The sequence below is a fragment of the Panthera tigris genome, chromosome C1 (assembly GCF_018350195.1).
Source record: "Panthera tigris isolate Pti1 chromosome C1, P.tigris_Pti1_mat1.1, whole genome shotgun sequence".
Classification (NCBI taxonomy): domain Eukaryota; kingdom Metazoa; phylum Chordata; class Mammalia; order Carnivora; family Felidae; genus Panthera; species Panthera tigris.
In genome coordinates this window covers 154,147,350-154,173,169 of record NC_056667.1, presented here as the reverse complement: position 1 = coordinate 154,173,169, position 25,820 = coordinate 154,147,350, and the positions used below count along the sequence as shown (strand labels likewise).

The window sequence follows — 25,820 nt, the reverse complement described above, 5'->3', positions numbered from 1 at the left end:
AGCACTCTTTGATATACCATGGGTACAGAAATGAACAAAACAAATGTGAGTCCTTATTATAGACATAAACATAACGCTATGTTTAACAATGCGTTCTCTCCATAGGCTAAGTACATCTTCACATGCACTATTTCATTTGATTTTCATAACAAACCTATGCTTTAGGGGCTATAATTAGCCCCAACTTCAAACTAAAATATAGTAAAACTAGAATACGTATACTTTTCCATCATAATAAGAGTTTATATTTATACTTTTATCCTCCACCAGTTTCAAATAGTAGAAAGAGCAAAAACTTTGAGTTCAGGCATTCCTCCATAGCTGTGAGATCTTTGGCAAATCATTTTGCCTCATTTTCATCTTTTTTATGCATATTGGAAATAATAGTAAATACCACGTAAGTGTGTTGCATAGAATTAATGAGATAATAAAGTATTTATTAATGTGTATGGCCCGCAGTATATCCCACAATATCTATTACTGACTCCTGAATGTAAATGATAGCTAGTTCAGTGAGAAAAATATTTAACAAAATCCTAAATAGGTGACTCACTGGGGAAAAAGGTTTATTAAAAAAAAACTTTTAAAGATAAATGTACTATAGATTAATACAGAATTCTCCTTGATTGAATGTTGGAACATATTAATCTGTAAACATTTTTAACTCTGTCATAACAACATAATATTTTCTGTAAATAATACTTATCTATTGATTCAAGTGGATGCTTAAAAATTAAGACTATTCTCATCTGGGTTTTTTCTTTTTTTAGATTTTGTTTATATACTTTTACTCAATGGTGATAAATCAGTAGCCTGTATTGCTTATATAGGGGACTGTATAAATCACTTACAATTTCTAAATTTTTAAATTTTTCATCTATCTTATGTAATATTATGAAATAAAAGCTAGTCAGTGCTCACTTTTGAAATCTAAAATCTTGGTTTTCCTATCCATAAGTGACTTCAAATAAGTGAATTATATGATTTCCCCATGTGATTTGTGTAAATGTTCTTCACCAAAGTTTTTCTAACAGATAGAGAAATATTCCTGTTCCCCACCTATTTGAATAGACCTAAGTTTGTACCTTGTTATGATGTTTCCATAATGTTATGATCAGAAGAAATTAATCTCTAAACATTCATTCTCTGACTATATTCAGCTCCATATATTTAATGATTCTACTGTAAAGGAAATAGTCTTTCAAATTCAGGCTTTCCAGCTTTCTTTATTGAGAGATGACAATTTTTTCCTTTCAATATCTTTTCTCTGTTAGTGAAGATCTAAACACCGGATGCTCACCCTAACTTAATTAAATTACTAAATTCTCTCTTTGGGTTTTTTACCATGTATTCTGTACCTTACATATATGTCTAAAGATAAAGAGCTTTTCTCTTATTTCTCCAGGTAAAGCCAGTAAAACTGTCTTGTGATTACATCCCACTCACAACTAAATTATTTTCATAACAAAATTTCATTTTCCATTTTAAAATAGGAGATTATAGGAAGACAAATAACAGTTTTCTCCTTTTTCTTGTTTTCCAACTGTCCTTAGATCCTGTATGCTTCTGGGAAGGTCTACATGATATTTTTTGTTGTGATAAGCTTTTGGTTTGCTTTTTACATAGCAAGTTTATTCTTGGGCATACTTGCTATGTCCTGTGAAGAAGAAAAGCAGAAAGCTGCTGAAAAAGCTGAGAAGACTGAGCCACAATTTCAGCAGACTTTAAAAGAACTTCAAGAAGGAGACAAGGCAGCCGAGGTATAAATTTCTCATACTGCTTCATAGGATCACAGAGTTTGAGTTATCTTCTCGAGATCTTGGAGTATATTGCTTTCTACTAGGTGCTCAGTGTCTGTGCATTGTATGTGATAAAAAGATCAAAAATAATCTTCATAAGTGGGCTCTCACTTTTGCTACATAACATTATTTCCTGAGTGTATTGTGGACAGAGTGACCAACATCTATAAATATTTCTATAAGACCGAAATTTTTTTGTTCCAGAATGTGTATAACTGCTACTGAAAAGTATGGATATATCATTTTTCAAACTTGACTTCTCTTAATGCAGGTTTAGGTTATTGACTTAAGCTTGCTCAGACAACACATCAGAATTAACTGGAAAATTTCAGTGCTGAACTCAATAGCAATAATGCCTTCCATAATTTAGAAATCATAAAGTACTAAAAGCATGGACTAAAAGTACAGTCTTGAAGTTGTAGAAAGAGAAAAACATGCACTTGACTGGCTTTCTAGCTCTTTCAAGAGGAAATGCACTATGCATCTTGATATATGGAGTTATTTTCTCCATGGAATAATTAAATCCATGATTAGTAAAACTTAATAAGGTTTTACTCCAATTTTCAATTATTTTAGTGTTGTGTTTAAGTGTATTTCAGGTCTTTAGCCTCATAGCAAAAGATTCAATCTATGAATCTGAAAGTATTGATAGAAGTAGCACTAAAGGAAGTTATATAAATTATCCCTAAAAATCTAAATCGTGCCGTAAATGTACCAGAAGGAACAGGACCCAGGAAAGCAACCAGAAGTACCTCTCTTATATTCAGTAGGACCTGGCAATTTCACACCTCTTTCTCAGTTGGAGACGGTTAGGTTTAGCCCAGTGTCCTAACACCCATATCAGAGCTGTTGAGGTATATGGTGGGCAGGATCCAGGGGTCTGGGGTAGGGTACAATCCATGCCTCTTCCAGGTGTTGACCCCTTCCCCTGTGTTGTGCAGAACCCTCTTGCCTGGGAGCTTGGTCTTTGGAGGGTGCTGGACCCAAACTGGTCACAGTAAAGTTGAGTGCTCCTTGACCAGAATGGCTTGTTATAAGGCCTCACTTGGGGGAGGACAGCCATGCCCTTCCTCCTTTTCCATTCGTTTAGATTTGTTACTATTTTGCACTCTTAACACCTGCTAGCAAATATTGTCTACACTGGAAAAAGAACCTCGATGGTAAAAGGACAGATTGAGGGAGCAGACAAAAGATAGAAAGGACTTATACTGAGACTCTATCATACAAAGAAGATAAAAAGAGGTGGGGAAAAGCAAAGAGCCAAGATACATTCTGGCACTAAGTGGAGTGTGCAGTAAGGCTGGGTAAGAGGTTCGTTAATACCAAAGGTAACTTCTGGGTCAAAAGGGTAAAATGTTAACTTCCCTACATATGTAACTCTTTATTTACTCATCATCAATGAAGAAGCTCTAGAAAAGTCTTTCTACTAAAAATATGGAATCTGAATAACATAATGTAGGATCATACCAAATTAAAAGTTATTGATAAATACTATATTTGCATGGTTCATAACATGCATACCATTGAAACAAGAAGCAATTATAAACAGTATGAAGAAAACATGTATAAAGAGAGGCTATTGAGTGTAGCCATTATATCACCCATGAGGAAGCCAGAGAAAAATTACAAAAGATTTTTGTCTTCAGAAATGAGTGTGGTGTCCTTCTGATTGAATGATGATGGTCTGAATGATATGTTGAATGTATAATTTGTTTCAAAGTGATATTTCAAATGTCAAGGGCTACCCACAAATGTATTCAAGAGCACAATATTCTCTTATCCCAAGATGAGATGCCCTATTAACTCTGGAAGAACTTGAATTATTTCCCAGTTTCTTAATATCTCCATTCATTTGGCTGTTTTGGATCAAATAAAGCCTTTCTGGTTTTAATTAAAATCTTTCAATTGTAAAGGATATCTTTTCCTGGAAGAGTGCTAGAACATTTTGTTATGAAAAACTTTTTTGGGAAGTAAGAGCAAAGGTCATTTTCACAAGATGTACTTTCTTTTTTTTGTGTGTGTATACACAAGAAAATACTAGAAAGAGAAGAATTTAAAATGGAACATATTGAAGACACATTAGGTGACTGATGTGATTTAGGACTAATCAGACTCTAATTCCAATGTTGGGATTACTGAGAGATTACCTAAATGCTTCATATTCTCACATTATGGGAAAGCAGTAGATCATTTTAGCTAAGAGCACAGTTTTTCAGTCAAATAGATATAGATTTCAGTCTATTTTAGCCACCTAATAAATGTATGATGTTTGCCAAGTCTCTTAACCTTTCTGAACTTCTTTATCTGTAAGATGTTTATAATTTCAGTATCTGTCTCATAGGTTATTGTGAGATTCCAATGAAATAAATTTTTGTAAAACACTTGGCATGGCTTAGAATATACTAAGTAATTGGGGGAAAAAATACAAGAAGACAAACACAAGAAGGTACAGCAGAATAGAATACTCCACCGTAGAATACTCCACCAACATAAAATTCTTAAGTCTTTGACTATACCCCCTTTTAGGGATAATTAAAATAATAATAATGATGATGGTGATAATAATAATAGTATATAATGTTGTGGAGTGTCAACTGTGTTCCACACATGTGATAAGCATTTTCATGAATCCTCAAATGTGATCTTTATTGAGGAGTTCCAGTTATAAAATTTGACCTGTGTTTATTTGTACCTGATTTCTCCAAACTTGACTTCTTTCTTCACCACTTTATTTTTCTGGGGGCTCAATGCTGAAACTATATTATTCCAACAATTACCCAGTTTGCAGTTGAAACTTTCTTAAGAATTGACAGTCACTGGCAATCTCTTCTCCAGAAGAGAATCAGATATATACAACTGTAGGAATATAAATATTTTCAAATATATTTGCCCATCTAAAATGGCATCCTTATAACTCTTCTAATTAAATAAAACATTATTGAAAATCTACTATATGCTAAGCATTGTACTAAACATTGGATATTTTAAAATGTTAATAAATACAAATATAGTGTCTATCTTCATGAAGCTAATGGTCTAATGGGGAGATAAACTGTAAAATTATCCTAAACACAAAATTGTACCTCTAGCACCACTAGACATTATGTGTTTCCTGATGTTATGAAACAGGAGACATAAAACACCACATAAAATATATTATTGCCATAACCTGAGCTAAGTCTAGAAGCCTCTAGATCTAACCATCTTCTTCTAGAGACTAGAGGAGAGAGAAGAACACATTAAATTACACTGAAAGGACACAATCTGCCAAATCAAGAATGTGGAAATTCTATAGTTATAAGTGATCCATTATTGTCAACAAATAAATCAGATTAGAAAAAATAAAGGCATGAGATAATCAATAAACCTGTGAACTAAATACATTATGTAAATCTTTTTGTATTTTGATTGGAACAAATCAAGTACAATAGAATGTTTCTGAGCAATGAAAGAAGATTGAGCATGGTCTGGGTATTGGATAATATTAAGGGAATTACTAATTTTCTGATTGCGATCCTAATATTACAATTATGTTTTTTAAAAAGATTATTCTGAGAATTATATGATGTCTGACATATTTTTCCTGAAATATTTTAAATAAAGCAGGGTAAGTAATACGTGAGAAGTGAGGAATATAATGATATTAATTGTTAAGCCTGGATATTGGGTACCTGGCGATTCACTACCTGGTGTTATTCACTACTAAAAAAATAAAATAAAAATAAATTAAACTGTGGAGAGTGCTTTAAAAGTGAGAAATGTGATGCTTTGAGAGCCTATAATAAAGGATTTCCCTGGTAAGAAAATGTTTCTTTTTTTTTTTTTTTAATGTTTATTTATGTTGAGAGAGAGAGAGAGAGAGAGAGAGAGAGAGAGAGACCACGAGCTGGGGAGGGGCAGAGAGAGGGGGAAACACAGAATCCGAAGCAGGCTCCAGGCTCTGAGCTGTCAGCACAGAGCCCAAAGTGGGACTTGAACCCACGAACCTTGAGATCATGACCTGAGCTGAAGTTGGATGCTTAATGGGCTGAGCCACCCAGGCACCCCGAGGAAAGGTTTCTAATGGGAAACCAACATTTGAACTGAGATCTGAAGAATGAGTCCATGCTACATGGGGGAGGGAACAGACTAAGTCAAGATGAAAAAGGTCAGTGTGGCTACAGTAGAGAGAGCAAGCGTGATCCCAAGATGAATACTGCAGCTATTCATTGCTAAATGCTAGAAATATGACTGGATTCTTCCTTATTCATACCTACTCTCCAGAGGAAATTTAAACCAGCTGTGACAAGAAGAATTCTAGCCCCTTTTTGCAGTCTAATTTTAACTTTGGATCTGCCTTTATTAGCTCTTAAACTTCCAAAAAGGAGATTACTGAGTCATGATCTTCTCACTTTGCATTATAAAATGGCCATATCCTTAGTTGTTGGCATTCATTTAATATTTTTTAAGAAGTTCCATTGAACTAAATTACTAGACTGGTATGGTTTATTTGTTTTATATTCTAAAATATATCCACAGTTAGGGGTGCCTGGGTTGTTCATTTGGTTGAGCGTCTGACTCTTCATTTTGGCTCAGGTCATGATCTCACGGTTTCGTGAGTTTGAGCCCCATGTCTGGCTCTGTCAGCAGCATGGAGTCTACTTGGAATTCTGTCTCTCCCTCTCTTTCTTTGCCCCTCCCCTGCATGTGCTCTCTCTGTCTCTCCCAAAATAAAGAAATAAACTTAAAACAATTTTTAAAAATTTTAAATATATCCACAGTCCAAGCCAAATAAGTAGAAAATTTAACATTGACTATATCACAATAACATTATTACTGTACTCACTCTATCCACCCCACACAGATAATTATCTTTACTGAATTACTTCTTGGGGTGATTCCATCAGACATTGTCATTATCAGAAACATCTTTATGAGAAGCAATTCCTCTATATTAATAACAGTGGAAGGTATTATTCACTATATTACAAAATATCATCTTTATGAAGATATACCTGGGAGATCCCTCTTAGACCATAATAACAGAACAATTATGCCTCTACTGGTTTTTTGACTCATGAATATTTGAAATTGCCTATGTTACAACTTATATTTTATAGAATCCTGTAAGTGGGTCAAAAAATACTTTCTGGAGTAAGTATAGTTTAAGTAAATAAATTAACATCACATTCTGGGCCTTTAGCTTACTTTTTTCAATTAAAACAAATAGTGAGGGCACACGGATCTGTAGACCCGCAGAATCTGTCATTTTCCTGATGGAATCAGTATGAAGTCGAGTTGGTTTTCACCTCCTCTGACTCTAGTATTTATGAAATTAGAGGGATCTTGACTGATACTGAATGAGATGAATATGATGATTCCCTTGATACCCGTGATGCCGAATCATATAGACCACAGCAGAACTTGAACACTGTTTCCTGCAGTGTTAGTAACAGCTGCAGCCCCATGCCAGTTACCTCTGTGCCAGAGCGGGCTTGCCTCTTCAAATTTATTTACTATGTATTTCACCTGTTTAGCCGCACCTATTCACCAAGTTAACAAACGTACAATATTATCATTCTTATGTTGCTAAATGTAAAAAGTGTTGGGAACTCTGTAGTGTGATATTACCTACCTATTGTCAGTTTCTTAGAGTTTAAATTAAATATAAATTTTATACACGGTCATTAGAAACATCTGGGGTTCTATTTGTGATAACTATGAACTTGTAACATCTACATCAAGCCCTAGGAGTGTATTTCCTTTTTTTCAGTTTTTTAAAAAAAAATTCTAATGTTTATTTTTGAGAGAGAGACAGAGAGAGAAAGAGAGAGAGCGCATGCACTAGCAAGTGCAAGTGGGGGAGGGGCAGAGAGAGAGAGGGAGACAATTCAAAGCTGTCTCCAGGCTCTGAGCTGTCAGCACAGAGCCCAGGGCAGGGCTTAAACTCACAAGCTGTGAGCTCATGATCTGAACCGAAGCTGGATGCTTTACTGACTGAACCTCCCAGCCCCACCCCACCCCCACCCCCGCCCCTGCCCAGGAGTGTATTTCCAATGCAAGGCTTCTTTTGAACGCTGCGTAACCACATCAGCAAAACAGAGTATCTTAAAGCCATTACTCAAGAGACATGAGAGACAGAAAGAAGTGATTCCTTTATGGAATCATCATGTATGATCTGGCCAAAACAACTATTTTACATGCTACTACTCAAGATTATTTCATTATCACAAAACCAAATAATTTTGATTTTATCAAGAGAGTTTATAAAGTTTTAAAATAGCCTTAAAGAAAAATTTAAGGTGTTAGAGAAATACTGTCTCAGCATGTTTGCCAACCAGATATTTTGCAATAACCCTATAAAGTACATGCTTAATGGTTTGTCAAATATGGGTAATACAAGTAATATAATCTGATTTCCTCCTTTTATAGTTGACTTTATAGTATAAAATGATTTTGTTGAGTTGCAAGTTCTACACATTTGTTATCCAAATAATCCTAAGCCAGTTTAATACTGCCTATAGTGTGAAGAGTAGCAAATAATGGAACCCAAAAAGATTTCTGGAGGTAAGAATCAATGTTTTAGAGAAGGTTATAAACCTTCTTATAGTTATAGCCTTGTATCTACAACAGGGAGAAGCCAGCATTAGACTCATCTAATTTCTTTTTAGACCAAGACCACACAAATAGAAATGAAGAAAAGATCACCAACTTCTATGATCACTTCTTTTAATATGTTGGATGATTCTACTGCTACTGTGAGACATGAAGAAGGTAAAGTAAAAAATACTTAGTTACTCTGAAAGGTATATTCATAAGATTCACTTTAAGTAAATCTTTCAATTTCTTCAGAATTTTAGGATAAGAAAAAGTTAAGGAATCACATAAGAATATTAAAGTGAGCAATTCCGTAAGCATGGTATTTTAAACATTGGAACGGGTCACCAAAGAGTAGTAAGGAATTTTCTTTAACATTGAAAACAAAGTGGAAGTATTAACTTACAACTACAAATAGAAGTTGGATTATATAACAATAATATATTAAGATCCTTTTTTGCATTGTCTCTGCTTTTTTAATACATAAGCAGTAACTCATTATCATGGACAATATTAAAAGGCATTATTTTATAAAGCATTATAAATCTAGAAATTATAAATCATAATACTCTCAACTGTATTCCATGTTTTTTTTCTTGAGAGAAACTCCTAGGTTTTGCTTCTAAGACACAGTGTGTCTCGTTTTCATTTGTCTAACTCAGCAAGCATTAACAAAATAGTGGCAATTGACTTTGCTCTGATTTATATTAGTACAAAATATTTCTATTTGCTAATTCCAAATCAAAGGTCTAATTTTAAACATCTCTTTGCATACGAAAGTCAAAATATTTTATTAGCCAGAACTAAAACAACAATTTGCTAAAGTTTAACTTTTTTATTCTTTATTTCAGAACTTAAAAAATCCAGGAAGAGACGCCCATTGTGTTTGTATAGATTTGCTAAAACTTTATTGATCTGGAATTGTTCTCCCTGTTGGTTAAAATTGAAAGAGTTTATCCACATGATTATAATGGACCCATTTACTGATCTTGTCCTTACCATATGCATAATTCTAAATGTGTGTTTTTTGGCCTTGGAATGTTATCCAATGAGTGAAGAAACCACCAGTGTTCTCAGCATTGGAAACCTGGTAATGCTCTTGTATATTATTTTCATTTGCAGTTTCAACTTTTCTTTAGTCATCATAATCCTCATTATTTTATTTTGTAACTCCAATATATTGCAAATGAATTATATGCATACTAGATAAAGTATGACCTTCATCCACAACCTACCACCTCTAGCCCTGATTTGTAAGTGTTATTATCATTGAAAGGTTTATAGCTAAGGTTTAAAATTCTGCTATTTAAGTTTGAGATTCTAGTCAGTTACTTGGCAGTCAGGTTAAATGGAAATTATTTATTTCCTCTCCCATCCCAAATATATCCTCCCTTGGTACCATAGCTCCACAGCTCGGAGCAGGACAAAGGTGCAATAACAAATACAGATTCCTCACTGACACCTAAATTCTGAATCCTGACTACAACTGTACCTGCCTTGTCTGCTTTAGCTACCTGCCTTTGCCTCAGATGGGAACTTATTCTTTTGGTAAGGTAATGTTGAGAGTCACTTGTCCTTTTTTTCCCCCCATACAATGCATAAAGCAAAACAGATTTCTGTGAGTTTAAAAACAAGTCACATTCAAGGAAATATGTAGCGTTTAATTTTCTTTTCTTTTATGGTTGTTGTTTGTTGCTTAGTACTAGTATAAATGGCCAAACTGCTACCCACTTTTAACTATACATTTACTTGGTACCAACACTATAGAAATTTAGTTATTTCTGCTAGTATAGTTTTCAAGAGACAGTTTTCAGAGGTTTACTATTTTTTTTTTCGCATAGACACTTTTACGGTTCAAAAAGTTAAATATCTTAATATGTACTCTATATCCCAAAAGAAACTGTTCAAAATAAAAATATTTTCATCTTTAAATATTCTCTTTTGTCTTTCAGGATAGCTTTTATTAAATAATTGAAGATTTTGTAGGCAATGTTTGACATTAGACTGTTAAGTGAAATGTTGGAGTCTATCCTTATTTTTTTTTTTTAAGTTTATTTATTTGGGAAAGAGAGAGAGCCCAAGCAGGGGAGGGGCAGAGAAAGAGAGAGAGAGAATCTCAAGCAGGCTCTGTGCTGTCAGTGCAAAGCCCAATGTGGAGCTTGCTCCCGTGAACCATGAGATCATGACCTGAGCCAAAACTGGGAGTCAGATGCTTAAATGACACAGCCACCCAGGTGCCCCAGAGTCTGTCTGTATAATACAGACTCCAATACTAATCAGATCTTGATAGAAGAACTGTGAAGACTGTGGCAGTGGAAACTTACAGTTTCTGTATATGTGGGTTCTGATGGTGTTATTGGAATCATATCCTCATCCATGTGTTTTGTTTTTGTTTAGATTTTTATTGGAATTTTCACAGCAGAAATGATTTTGAAAATAATTGCAATGCATCCATATGGGTATTTTCAAGTAGGTTGGAACATTTTTGATAGCCTGATTGTGTTCCATGGTTTAGCAGAACTTTATCTAGCCAATGTTTCTGGAATGGCTTTTTTAAAAATATTCAGAGTGGTAAGTAGAATCCAATATCTAAATTTTATTTTATGAAAATTTCTCTCAGTCTCCTCAGACACAACATGGGAAGAATAGTAATACCTATCTTATGGGGACATTTGTAGTAATAAATGAATTGATTCATATATAAAGAGCTTAGGAAGTGCCCCAGGAAGAGTAAGAAGTTTCCAATGCTGTTATTTCACCGAAGCATCAAAGTAAGTAAGCTGTTTGGTAGCAAATTTGAGGTATAGTTTTAGGAATCAGGGCCAGGGTTACTGGTCAGTTGTGAGGAGCAGGATAATGTGGAGTCCCAGGAGATGAATGCCAACGTATGACTAAGGAACTGCAATCAGGTGAGTATTTCTAAATGTAGAGTAGAAAACTTTATAAAAGACCAGTCAAGCCAGTAGAATGTTATTACAAAAATTAAGTCAGAATCGGTATACGTATGCCTGTAATGTATGGTGGTAGTAAGAATCAGAAAACTAGGCAAGGAAATAATGTTATTAGAAGAGTATGTATGGAAACGTTAAGTACTTGATAAGTAATATATTGTCACGTTCTAGTAAGAAGTTGAAGAGATGTAGCAGGAATAAAGAACAACTAAATAGACTTGATCTTATCCAAATAATTCTTCAGAACCCTGTCTTAAGTCCTCATCCATAGACTTTTCTAATGAGTAAGAGAAACATATAAAAGATGTAGCTCTCAAATTTATGGATAAAACAAGACTGTGAAATAAAAAATATGATAAAAGATAGTATCAAAGTATCTGAAAGTCTAACATGGGCTGGATATAAATGATTCAGTCTTACATAGATAAATGTGAAGTCCTACTCTTGAGTCCATGAAGTGAACTATGTACTGGAAAAAGTTGGGGAAGGTATAGCATATATAAAAATGATATTTGGGTTTAAATTTTTTTTAATGTTTATTTATTTTTGAGAGAAAGAGAGAGTACAAATGGGAGAGAGGCAGAGAGAGAGGGAGACACAGAATCTGAAGCAGGCTCCAGGCTCTGAGCTGTCAGCACAGAGCCCGATGCAGGGCTCAAACCCATGAACCTTGAGATCGTGACCTGAGCCAAAGTTGGAGGCTTAACCTACCGAGCCACCCAGGTGCCCCAGTGATATTTGGGTTTTAGATGACTAAGCTCACCGTAATATGGTGGCCAAAACCGTTAAGGTAATCTTGTCCATTTCAATAGAAACAAAAAATCTAGTGAAAAGAAGAGAACTATTCAGACTAAACCTAGAAGGCTGTGTTTGGTTTTTGATATGTTACTTTAAAATAAAATACATAAGAGAAACTTCAGTGGAATTCAATGGGACCTGACAGACTTTTTCAATATCATCTATATGTCAGAATGTGGGAGAATTTCCAGTGTACTGTGAAAAGCAAAACAAAGAATGGACAGTTATCCTACCAGATATTAAAACATAAAACTAGAGTAATTATAACAGCATAGTATTGAATGGAAATTGGCAGACCAATAGAAGGAGATATGTATTGGTTTACTGTAAAAAATACAGAATGTGTGTCACATATTAAGAATTGTGTAACAATGGCTAGTATTAATGCTCAAAACTGAATATTACATTAAAGACTATATATGTGTATGTGTATGATGCTGATAAAATGTACATCATAATAAATAGTGACCAGGGTTTTCTTTTTGTTTGTTTTTTATTTTTGTTATTTCTTGCATTACTGTATTAGTTGAGAATTTTCAAGCTGGGAAAATACTGGCCGACATTTAGAATTCTGATGTTGATTCTGAGTAACTCATTGGTGGCCCTGAAAGGCTTGGTGCTGTTGTTGTTCACATTCATGTTCTTTTCTGCTGTGGTTGGCCTGAAGCTGTTCGGTAGGAGTTACAAAGAATGTGTCTGCAACATAGACAAAGACTGTCAACTCCCACACTGGCACATGCATGACTTCTTCCACTCTTTCCTGAATGTGCTCCGAATTCTCTGTGGAGAGTGGATAGAGACTTTATGGGATTGCCTTAAGGTTGCAGGCCAATTCGGTTGCCTTCCTTTTTACATAATGGTCATTTTAATTGGAAACTTATTGGTAAGTAATCCAGGCTTTTAAATTTTCCTTGAAAAACTTGTGTAATGTAGTTTAGTATTTTCATGATGTGAATTTATGGGATCCAGTGGTCTATAACTGTGTTGTCCAATATGGTAGCCTCTAGCCACATGTGGCTGTTGATCAGTTGCAATACAATTGGCCCAATTAGAGATGTGCTACAAGGGTAAAATACCCACTGGCTTTGAAGTCTCACCCCCCTAAAATAACGTAAGTTATTTTATTAATAATTTTTATACTGAATGTATTTTAAAATGATAATATTTTTGATATATTTAGTTAAATAAAATGTTAGTAAAATTAGTTTCTGTTTTTGTTTGTGCTTTTGATGTGGCCACTAGAAAGTTGCATATGACATGCATCATATTTCTGTTGGAGAGCACTGGTTTATAACCTTGCTACTCAAGTAGCGTTGGCATCATGTGGGAGATAGTTGGATCCCATCTCAGACTTATGGGGAATCTACAGTTTAACAATATCCCCAGGTGATTTATATGCACATTAAATTTTAAGAAGCACTTAACACTGGTTGTCAAACTAGGTTGCACATTGGAATTACCTGGGGAACTAATAAAAATATAGTAATGTCTTGGATACGTTACCAGAGATACCGATTTTATTGGTATGTGGACATAGCCCAGTCATCAGGATCTTTTACAATTTTTCATTTGATTAAATCATGCAGTAAAGTTTGAAAATCGCTGACCTATAAAATTATGGTGCATTAGTGAAGAGGGATAGCTATCACTTTTAAATTCCCAGTAATTGAAGTGGTGTTACATGAATTGAGTAAGTAGCTTTTACTTCTTCTAAGCAAAGGGAATGGATTATAAAAGAAAATTGTTCTTACAAGGAAAAAAAGGACTCAGTATTTGCTTTATTCATAAGTCATAGAAATCAAATACATTTTCCAAAAGACTGAAAAAAAAAACCACTGGTCAGATACCATTTTATCTATCAATAACCTTCCTCACTGCTTCTGTTTCACCTTGGGCATAACCTCTGTCATCCACTTATCACTGCTGGCATTCTGTTTAATTGTTGATGTACTTGTCTACCTTCCTTATTAAACTGTAAGCTCCACAAAGGAAGGATCATGACTTTTCTCTATATCATCAAAGCCTAGAACAGGGTCTAACATGTAAAAATATTTCAATGACCTCGGCCTTTGTAGCTAATTAGTACACTTTCAACTCTCAGTGACATAACGCTATTTTAACTGGCTAAAACAAAAATCAACATATATATCAGCATGCATAACTCAAAATGTCAGAGATGGATTTCACTTCAGTTGTGGTGTGACACATACATTCAAAAAAAAGGTAATTAGAGACAGACTTGTGTGTAACTCAGATCTGTCTTCTGTGTGGCCCTTGCTGGTAGTAGCCTCTATTTTATCAAGATGGCTGCTGCAGTCTAAAGCTTCATGTGTTCATATCACATCAAGTCTAATAGAAGAGAAATTCCTGTTTCTTTTCTAGAAGTCACAGCAAATCTCTCCTATTATCTCATTAGCTCTGAGTCACATGTCCATTTATGAACCAATCTCTATTGCCCAGAGTGTGAAATATATTTATTATTTATTGTGCAGAGTGTGGAATATATTAACATATATTATGATAAGCTACTCAGAATCCTCTTTTGGAGCTGGAGTTGGCATCATTCAAAACACAAATCATACAACTAATAATAAGATAAGGGTGATTTCCCGTGAAATATTAAGTTTCTATTCCCAAAAGGGAATAGGAGAGGCTATGGTTGATGGCTATTGAGATAAACAACACACACACACACACACACACACACACACACACACACACACAGAGTTCAAAAGCAAAGAAGGAGAAATGCTGAGGCAATTGTATAATTGCATTTCTGCTTCTTTGTTTTTGAATTCCACTTTGTTTCTTATTTTTCTTATTCCTACTGATCAGAAACTTGATGTCAAAGGGCAGAGGGATTTCAGAATGAAATGGAACTACATGAACCTCCATTTCCAATTGATTTGCTGAATCTTTTAAGCTTCATTTTTCTCAACAGTCATCATGTGTGAAGTGCAATGATAACAACTCTAGACTAAATACAAGGGGAAAAAATGTAAGGAGAGAATCTGTAAGGCTGTAGATCTCCCCCCATACTTTCAACTCATTACATTACAGCATTGTAATTTCACACCAAAACTCAGCATTTGTATAAAAAGAAGGTACTCCCCATTTTAAAAACTTAATTTTGTCTTGTTTGCCTAATAAACATTCCAGTGGTGATTCAGCCTGCAGTGGAACCGTAAAACATGATCATAAACAAAAGCAAGTATTTAAATGGCTTTTAAATAGTTACATGCAATGCTGAGTTATAGAAAAAATAGAGTTCAGATCCAAGCAAACATGGGTTCAAACTCCAGTTTTATTATTTACTAATTAAATGCCTTTGTGTATATGACACTGCCTCTTTAAACCTCGTAATATTTTAATAGAAGAATGAACATAATAATATATGCCATATAGAGTTATTGTAAGTTAAATAAAAACAGCTAGCACTGTATAAATATTTATAAATGTTTGTTTTACTTTCTTTAAGCTCTAGAAAATAGTACCTCCCACATCTTTAGAATTGTGTTAATTAAACATTATTTAGAAGTTTCAGTTAGGCAAACATTCTACATGTTTCACTCGCAATTTAAGTAATTGCCACTAAGTGAACTGTGGGATCTAGCTAAGGTTACGTAAACCAAACAATGAGGGATATAGAAACATAAAAAGAAAAGAAATAGAAAATAGAAAATTCAGTTGCTTTTTAAAAATAAGACATTGATGATAAATATCTATGTCATTCCATGTATGTTTACATATTCCCCAATTAAATATGTTAAGATACAATTTGAATAGTATTAAAATAGAAACTTCATACATGTTGAATTTCTTAAATTAGTAATCAAATAATTATTCGTACTTGAAAAATTCTTGGAAAATACTTGAAAAATAATTACATAAGTAAATCTTGAATTTCCTTTCTATTCCATATTACTTTATTTTGATGAGTTTTTCAATTCTCACCCAATAGATAGACATCATTGAAGTAAATGAGAGGGCAAATTTCAGGGGAGACATTTGAATGTTTTGTTTTATATACATTATTTCACATTTTATCTTTTAACACAAAAATAAGAAATATGTGTTTTGAATCTCTTTATAAAATACTGTGACTAGAACAAAGTCACACTAAGTTTATATAAAATTTTTCTTTATACCGTAATTCCAGAGAATTTTGAACTTCATTTTCAGCCTTTTAACAATAAAAAACAAATGTTTTTCAATCTTTATTTATTTTTGACAAAGACAGAGTGTTAGTAGGGGAGGGGCAGAGAGAGAGGGAGACACAGAATCTGAAGCAGGCTCCAGGCCTGGCCTGAGCACAGAGCCTAATGCAGGGCTTGAACTCAGGAATAGTGAGATCATGACTTGAGCCAAAGTCAGACGCTTAACCAACTGAGCCACCCAGGTACCCCAAGTCTTTTAACATTTTCACTGTATATGTATATCTACATTTGGTGTATGGGGGGGTATGTTTAAGATATAAGAAATCTTAGATTGTAAGCTCTTAGTAAATTTTTCCTTGTCCAAATCCTGGCACAAAATCTATTTTTTACTCATTCTATAATTAATTTTTTCAACAAATATTAATCACTTATTTTGTGCCTAGTGTTGTGCTAGTTGTCTACTTGAGAGAAACTTGGTTCCTGCTCATATGAAGCTCGTAGTCATGAAATTTTTACCTAACACCTGTTCCTTATTTCACACTGTGCCAATAACTAAATGAAGGAAAAGAAACAACCAACTACCTTAAATTATATTTGGTGTTGCCTTCTTATATCCTGAACTCATTGTCTTTTAAGAATGATAGAAATGCTAGTAGTGTAGTTCCTATAAGGGCCATAAAGCCCCTGTTCATACTATCTGTAAGTAAGCTTTATTTATATACAAATATATTTATATATATATAAAGCTTTATATATATGTAAATATATTTTTTATTTTCATATTATATACTTTTATATTTTTTAAACATAATTTTTTTTCGTATTATATACTTTTTTTATTTTCATATTATATACTTTTATATTTTTTAAACATAATTCATGTCATTTAAACTTTGCCCTTTAAAAATAATATGTAAAACATAAAGTAAATTAAGTCTTTAAAAGTTCAAGTATCTGAAGAGAGGGGAAGACTTCCAATAATAAGCAGACAAAATGCTCAAATTATTAGTTTAAGAGATGATCAGTATTGACTCCCTAACACTAAAACCCAAAAATATTATCTATACCCTACAATTACAAACGAGATAAAAATATGATTCTCTGGAAACTAAACGTAGCTTGATCATATTTCTCAGTGATAGTAAAGGTCAAAATATACACTGTCCTTCAGTTCAAATAATATAAGTATTAGGAATTATTCTCCATCACTCATCTCTTTCTTATTTGACCAAATTTATTACCACAGAGAATCAATTAACCTACCCAAACCCTACTACTAGCATATCACAAAGAAAACTAGGTACAGGCTTCAGAACCGGGACTGGGACTCTCTCCCCAAGATTCCTTGTGGGTTTGCAGAACCCATGAAGATGTCATTATACCTCTTCCTGGGATAGTGCTGAAGTGAGGTCAGCCACCTGAAGTAGCGATTCATTTTCTTACCTTGGGAGAGACAGCCTGGCTCAGTGAAGGAAAAAAAAAATTTTGGAATAAAATTAACTTAAGTTCAATCTGTGTGACCTTGGATATCTGACATCTGTAAGCCTTGCCTTTTTCATGTCTAAAAGAAAATCAAATGATATTTCATAGAATGTTGTGACCTTAAGAAGAGTTCTGGCTATATTGTACAAACCCTTAGCACAGCATCTGACCCACTGTATAGGAGTAAGAACTGAATAGCCTAAATGGCATTGTGGTTCCTAATTGTTTTCAAATCTCAGGTCAGCTTTTTTTTTTTTCCAAGATTTTTTTTTGATTGTTTAAAAGGAAACAAAAAGTAACATAAACTTAACCTCATTTGTTTCCTCATTTAGATAATTTACCTGTTTCTGGCATTGGTGAGCTCCTTTAGTTCATACAAGGCTCCAACAACTGAAGAGAATGGTGAAGAACAAAATCTCCAGCGTGCAATGGCAAGGATTAAGAAAGGAATAAACTACATGTTTCCTAAAATATCATGCAAAAGACAAAACATTTCAAAGGAGACAATGGACAATGTAAACAATGTGTATGTTAGAGAGAATATTTCTGACCCTACCCTTTCTGATTTAAGCAATACCCAAGATTTCTTCAAGGATCAGGAAAAAAGCAGTGGCACAGAGAAAAACACAATGACTGAAAATGAGAGTCAATCACTTATCCCCAGTCCTAGTGTCTCAGAAACTGTACCAATTGCTTCAGGAGAATCTGATATAGAAAATCTGGATAATAAGGAGATTCAGAGCAAGTCAGGTGATGGGAGCAGCAAAGAGGTAAGATGTTTTAATATCCTGATTACTTACTGTTGATTTATGGCATTTTGGTAAGAAAGTGAGTGGGTGTTGAAGTTGCGGAGAGTTAGAGTACACATTTGATCCTAGCTCTACACTCCTTGCTCCTGCTTTTATGCTTCTGATGAAGTTAATTAACCATTGTAAGCTTCAGTTTCCTTTTCTATAAATGCAGATAAAATTGTATCTATTTCTTAGGGAGGATAGGACTAAGAAAAATAGCTCAAAGGTGCACAGAACAGTTCCCAGTCTATAGTAAACACTTAGTAAACATTAGAAAATATAATTTTAAAAGTCTATAAATTTATAAGCAGGCAGTGTGGGGTGATGAAAACATACCAAAGAAACTTAAGTTTTCAAAATCGATGTGTATTATTAGAGAAATCATTAAACTCTCCTGGGTGTTATCATCTTTAAAATGTTAAATTGGACTACAGGATGGCTAAAATACTTTCTTATTGGCCAAAAATCTAGGATTCTCATCACTTTATTTGTGCAGCATATACTATAACGTATATAATTAAGTTGGACTAAAAGAATAATGAAAACCCACCAGTTTGAATTGTGAACAGTGTGTAGCTTTATCAACTCATGGACAAAGAAAACAAAACAAAAAAGCAACAGCAAAAACAACAAAATAACCCAACACATTTAAAGAAGGGTAGATATTGCTGTTAACTTAGCTTCTAAAATGTACACCCTACTGGAAACATTATTATTGTCTTCATTTGCAAGCACCATGTCTTGGTAGGAGGTATGATTTAATAGAAAGCTACATCTACAGAGATCACATCTGTTCTGCAGGCTTCTTGCGTTGTACCTCAGTAAGGAATCATCTCAGATCACTCACAGGCACTGGGGAGGGGCAGAGAATGTCTCTTTCCAGATCCCCAGAAACGACTCTGGCATTATCTTGTCTCCCAGACCTCTTCCAGCTTGGCAACTGCTCTGCAGTAACTTCTCAAATTGGCCTAATAGGAGTTGAATTGTAATTATTCAAAATCCTTCCGGCTCCTACTGAAGGCCTTTTTCTTTGTGTTAAAAAAACATTTTCACTCCTTAGCATTCCCAATATTTTGAGGTTCGTTTTCCTTTAATTAATACCATTTCTAGAAAACAGGGAAAACTGTTCTCCAGCTACACTTGTATATCTTCACTTATAACTTTGACTACCATCTATTTCTGGGTAAAAGTGCTATTTATCACAGCACATTGTGTTGAAATGCTCCAGGAAACTTCTTGCCAATCTAATTAGAAAGTCTGGGATATGAAAATGTATAGGAAAGATGACACTAAATATGATTGTAAATGTTGAGGCTTCAGAAGTTGTAATGTATGCTGCCTAATTACTTGGTCCTACTGATTGATTAGCTACTCATAGATTTATTCACTTATCTGTACATTTGTTACATATTTTAGACACTTTCCAGATTATGCAACTCATGAGTACTTTAAGATGCTGATCTACCAAAAGCCAAAGAATAAAATATAAAAATCACATGGGATCTGATAATTCTGAGATACATTCTTTTCTTTCTTTTGTATTTAAACTTTCAGCCATTGTTTAGTTACAACATAACTATATAAATTTTAGAAAAATAATGTCAAACTTTATATCAAGTTTTATAACTTTTTTCATAATGTAGCAATGTATCAGGGTCACTTTCTCATGCCATTAAGTCATCTTCTAATAAAATTATTTATACTTTTGAATCCCAATTGATTTATTTATAAAATTAGAATAATACATACTAAAAGAGGTTTGGAAAAATCACATCAAATAGTTTATGTAAAAATTCTAAAATAACATATAAATATAAGGTATATAATTTTCAATTATTGAATGCCTAAGAATTATATATTATTTGTTATTTACTCTCATATTGCTATAGCCTTTATTTCATCAGAAATAATGAAAATATGAGAACTGAAATAATAAAAGTGATGTGTTTAAGAGTAATATCCTGATGGATATATATTTTTAGTTGAGCGCCAAATGTCTTATTGACAACTGACTATGTAAGATCTAAAGCAAATAAGGCTTCCTAATGATATTTTGTTGACACTTATTGTGCATAAGACCAAGAGGTAGGACAAAATATTTACAGTTTTCTTTTTGATATACTTTACTTAGACATTTCCTTATTTTTTAAGAAATAAGACTGTTTTTTTCCCAAATGTTTTAATACATATATCTTATTTTTTTAATTAGAAAACAATTGTGTATACTATTAACTTAGAATAGTGGTCATTTTAAAGGATGATGTGTTGCATATTTATTTTGAAATAAAGTAAAATAAAGCATTATGAGAAAATCATTTCCAATAAAAGCCATGCATGTCACACATGCGTCATTACCACTTATACAAAGCCATGGCTACCTTATCGTATCCAGTCTTGACCTTCAGTCAAGAGCAGAGTGAGAAGCAATGTCAATCCTTTCAAAAAGCTTGTCTGCATAGGGCTGGTACCGCTTTGCCAGGTCTATTCCTGACTCTTATACCTTGTGCCATTTCTTCATTTCACTTCAAGATAACCTCACATCATTCCCATCCTATGATGGCATACACAAGAATGTCTGGACTCGATTTTACAATACCAACTAAATGCACTCTTGTCTACCCATCTTTAGCATCAAGGAGTAATTACTTCTGATGCTGCTCATCTAGCTGAAATGGCTTATATGGAATCTCGTGAACAACTTCAAGAGGGCTTTGGAACTCAAACCCTTTTGGATACTGGAGATAACCTATACACCTTTTAGGAGAATAGTGTTATGAACTAAATGTTAATTTTAATCTAAAAGTTATTTTAGCTTAAATGAATTTTTAATTAAATTTTTAAAACTTCAACTCACGGAGACATGTATCCTTTTAATGAAAATCATGAAATTAGCTTAAACAGTATTTTAAACCTGATAAAGTTCTTTTTGTATACAGTTTTTCTTATTTCTGAAAATAAAACAAGCCTGAACCACAGTGAGAAAGTTGAATCACAGCTTTTTGGTGGGACTTTACTTTTCAGAAGGTAAAGCAATCTAGCTCGTCTGAATGCAGCACAGTGGATATTGCTATCTCTGAAGAAGAAACCGTCTGTGAACATGAAAAGCCAAAGCAGCTTAAAAATGGTAAGAGAAAAATAAGTTCCTTTGATCATTATATTGAAAATAGACTAAATTTCTCTTAACATAACTAATGCCATTAGATATATTTTAATTTTAGAGAGTTTATTAACTTAACTAAGGAACACACACATACAAATATATGTGTACAAGCACATGCACATGTGCCCAAAGGAATCCTCATAGAAACTTATAGGGAAAGTCAATAGAAAAGTCAACATTTGGAAAAGAGGGGCAGGGTCTATTTCCTAGAAGTTTAATGCAGTAGTTAAGAGCACTGGGTCTGGAATCATACAGGCCTGAGTTCAAATCCCAGGTCACGTGACCATTTACTACCTTTACTTACCCTCTTTCAGGCTCATTTCTTAATATGTAAAATGAGGATAATAATGAAACTTACCTCACAGGATTGGTAAAAAGATTAAATTAGTGTAGATGCATGTGTGTCCATGCATGGTTGTGTGCATGTGTGTCAATGCATGGATGTGTGCATGTGTGCGTGTGTGTGTATATTTTTATGTCTCTTGGAATAAAGTCAATATTCAAAATACTCACATGAAAACATCCTATATCTTTCATAGGAAAACATATCATGCAATGGTGATTTATTTTTATATTCCACATGAATCTTAAGAAATGTATAAGGCTTCAGTCAGCTGATTGACTCACTAGATATGTAACATACATTTGTTGATGACTTGTAACTCAAATTAATTTCCTAGAAAGATTGACGAATATTTACAAGTTCTCTGCATTTGAAATCACTGGAAACCATCAACATGGTAACTGCTAAATGCTCAAATTCCTGTATTCAAAATAAGAACCTGCTCTCAGTAACTCAACTTCTAGAACTTGTATCATTCAAGGCAAAGGAGGAAAAATTTCCTATATTTTTTTGACCAAAGATGTATGAATTGACAGTAGGTAAAATTCTAAAATGAAATGTGTTGACTTTAAATTCCACCCACCTCTATTTCTTCATGTCCTCCCCTGTTAAGCAGAGTCTTCTCTATCTTGGGATTTCTTTATGCTAACTCTCTTGACAGGAATGTAGAGTCCAATCCGTGCATATGCCCCCTACCCATAAAGCACTCTGTAATCCAGGGGGCTCCTTCAATAAGTCTAAATCAAAATCACCATTCTCCTACCACCTGAGACCTGACATCAATTTAACTGACGTAACTAATATTATACTTCTTATCAGTTCCTGAATACCTATGTACTTAAATGAGAATGCTTATTATACCATGTGAATCTTCAGGCTTTATACCAAAATGTGATATTTAGAAGATATTGTATGTGGGGGAGAGGAGCGATTGAAGGATGGGGATAAATTCTATTCTCAGACTCTGTTCCACCAGGCTAGGGGATGTTCTAAGTCATCTCTGCCTTTCACAATTTCTTCCTCTAGTGTTCTCCCACGTTAACTTTTTTTGTTTCCCCTCAGTGACTACAATGGTCACAGCATCAGGGGTGAAAATCAAATATTCGTAAGTCAGAGAGCACATGTGTTAGATTCCATAAGTAATCACCAAGGACTATGGTGGAAAGTTCAGGATGTCTACTTTTTCATGAATTTTCAAGATTTTTCTTCTTAGCAGTTTCATTCTTGACAGGTTATAGACGAAGATCTTCACCTGGCCAAATTAGTGGTGAATCCAAGAAAGGAAGAATTTGGCAGAACATAAGGAAAACCTGCCGCAAGATAGTGGAAAATGGTTGTTTTAAGTGTTTCATTGGCCTTGTCACTCTGCTCAGCACAGGTGCTCTGGTAAGTACGTGAGACTTTTATGGGGAAAAATGTATCTGAAGTCTGTTACTTGAAGCCACCATGCCAAATTAGTTTTCCCCAGATACTTATTATAGCAGTAAAGTTCATATTCTGTGATTTTACTTTTGGGAAACATACATTACAGTTTCTTAAAATCTGTATATGCCTCATTCAGTATTAAATAAATCAAACAATTTTGAAATATAAGAATGACAGTGGGAAACGTGAATGTGAGATACCTAATTCTTATTTTAATAAAGTTTCATGTATGAGACAAAGTTTAAGAATATGCACATACATACTTTTGTGCTGTGCTAGTACTTTGGTGCCTATTCAATCAGGAAAGAGAAGTACTATATACTTTTAATAACCTTTGAACCAAAAATACATATATTTTAATATTTATTCATTTTTGAGAGTGAGAGAAACAGAGCACGAATGGGGGAGGGGAAAAGAGAGAAGGAGACACAGAATCTGAAGCAGGCTCCAGGCTCTGAGCTGTCAGCCCAGAGCCCGACTCAGGCTCGAGCCCATGAACCGTGAGATCATGACCTGAGCCAAAATCGGACACTTAACCAACTGAGCCACCCAGACATCCTGCATTTATGAAGCATTTTGAGAGAAAGAGAGTAAATGAGCTGGGGAGGGGCAAGAGAGGGGCGGGGGGAGAGGATCTGAAGCAGGCTCTGCCCTGAGAGCAGAGAGCCTGATGCGGAACTTGAACGCACAGACCGTGAGAACATAACCTGAGCTGAAGTCGGACTCTTAACTGACTGAGCCACCCAGGTGCCCTGAACCAAAAATATATTTACCCATTGACACAACAACCTTAAATCTAGGAAATTATCCTACAAATATCTGAGCAAGTATGAAATGCATTTACAAGGCTCTTCAGTGAAGAATTCTTTGTATAGAAAAAGATTAAAAAGTAAAAATAGTCTACAATAGGTAACTGTTTAAATATGCTCTGATATAAACATCCAATGGGACACCGTGCAGCTATTTTGAAAATTCAAAAGCTGTATGCATGCTAATATTGCAAGTTATAGCAATGTGCAAAAAAAGAGAAAGATCTAGAATAAAGTGTATCTATTAGGTATCTATTAATATTCATGTTTCCCACTGTCATTCATAAATTTTGAAATTGTTTTATTTATTTGATATTGAATGAGGCATATGACATTTTACTTAGGAAATAAAGAAAAATAGAATTTATATTATATTATTTTCCAGTGTTTGATTAAAGAGGATCAGAGAAGGATATACAAGAAATAGTTAATTGTGAGATACACAGAGCAAAAAGAATGGATTCATGGCTGGGAACCAGACTTTGTACTGCATACAATTTTTAAAGTAAATTTTATATTGACATTTACCACACATTTACCACAAACCTAGAAATTATAAGTGTCTAACCTAAAGAATTTTCACCTGGGTGGCTCAGTCGGTTAAGTGCCCGACTTCCGCTCAGGCCATGATCTCACAGTTCATGAGTTCGAGCCCTGTGTCAGGCTCTGTATTGACAGCTCGGAGGCTAGAATCTGCTTCAGATTCTGTGTTTCCCTCTCTTTCTGCCCCTCCCCCTTTCCCATTCTGTTCTCTCTCTCTCTCTGAAAAATAAATAAACATTAAAAAAGTAAACAAGAATTAAAGTAATCCTATGTTAATAATGGTGTGATTCTTATAAATCTAATGTTAAATAAAAGTAACATTTTCTCACAAACCGTGAGATCATGACATGAGGTGAAGTCTGATGCTTAACTGACTGAACGACTCAGGTGCCCCGATCTTTGTTTACTTTTTGACCTTGAATGCACTTTAATGCAAGCCTTCCTGACTTTGTTGGTACTTTATTGCCTTTTTTCAGTGCTGAGATAAAAACACTATGAAATTGCTTTCAGTGACATTATCAGACTTTGTATCCTCTACAGTAAAGTAAAGGCTGACCTATTAATCTGAGAAGCTTTGGAGAAATGATTATAGTTTTATTTCATATTCATGTGTTTCCACTGGTTTACCTGATTATTTCTGCAGCAGAGCAAGCTGTGTGACTTTTTCTTGTAACAGCAGTATGGATATCTGAAGACACGTTTATCTTTTTCATTATTTAAAAAAAATCTATTAGATGTTTTATTGGGGCCACACTGAAATTACACATTAATTTATACAGACATAATATTTTTATAATATTGAGTCTTCCATCTAGGCAAAATGGCGTATCTTTACATTATTTGGCGTGTTTTTATGTTCTATAGCAATTTTATAATTTTTAAGAAAATATATTTATTTACATTCAAGTTAATTAGCATACAGTGTAGTATTGGTTTCAAGAGTAGAACCCAGTGACTCATCACTTACATATAACACCAGTGCTCAT

The 25,820-nt window shown here is 34.1% G+C and overlaps 1 protein-coding gene across 1 annotated transcript in view; it reads left to right on the top strand.

Moving 5' to 3' along the window:
- Nucleotides 1-25,820, top strand: part of SCN7A (sodium voltage-gated channel alpha subunit 7) — a 78,759-nt gene that overhangs the window by 36,540 nt on the left and 16,399 nt on the right. Inside the window, exons 10-17 of the mRNA XM_042994623.1 lie at nucleotides 1,554-1,760; nucleotides 8,450-8,552; nucleotides 9,227-9,465; nucleotides 10,773-10,946; nucleotides 12,651-13,007; nucleotides 18,096-18,533; nucleotides 21,576-21,678; nucleotides 23,289-23,443. Of these exons, the coding sequence (XP_042850557.1) occupies nucleotides 1,554-1,760; nucleotides 8,450-8,552; nucleotides 9,227-9,465; nucleotides 10,773-10,946; nucleotides 12,651-13,007; nucleotides 18,096-18,533; nucleotides 21,576-21,678; nucleotides 23,289-23,443 (1,776 nt within the window). The remainder of the gene's footprint in view (nucleotides 1-1,553; nucleotides 1,761-8,449; nucleotides 8,553-9,226; nucleotides 9,466-10,772; nucleotides 10,947-12,650; nucleotides 13,008-18,095; nucleotides 18,534-21,575; nucleotides 21,679-23,288; nucleotides 23,444-25,820) is intronic.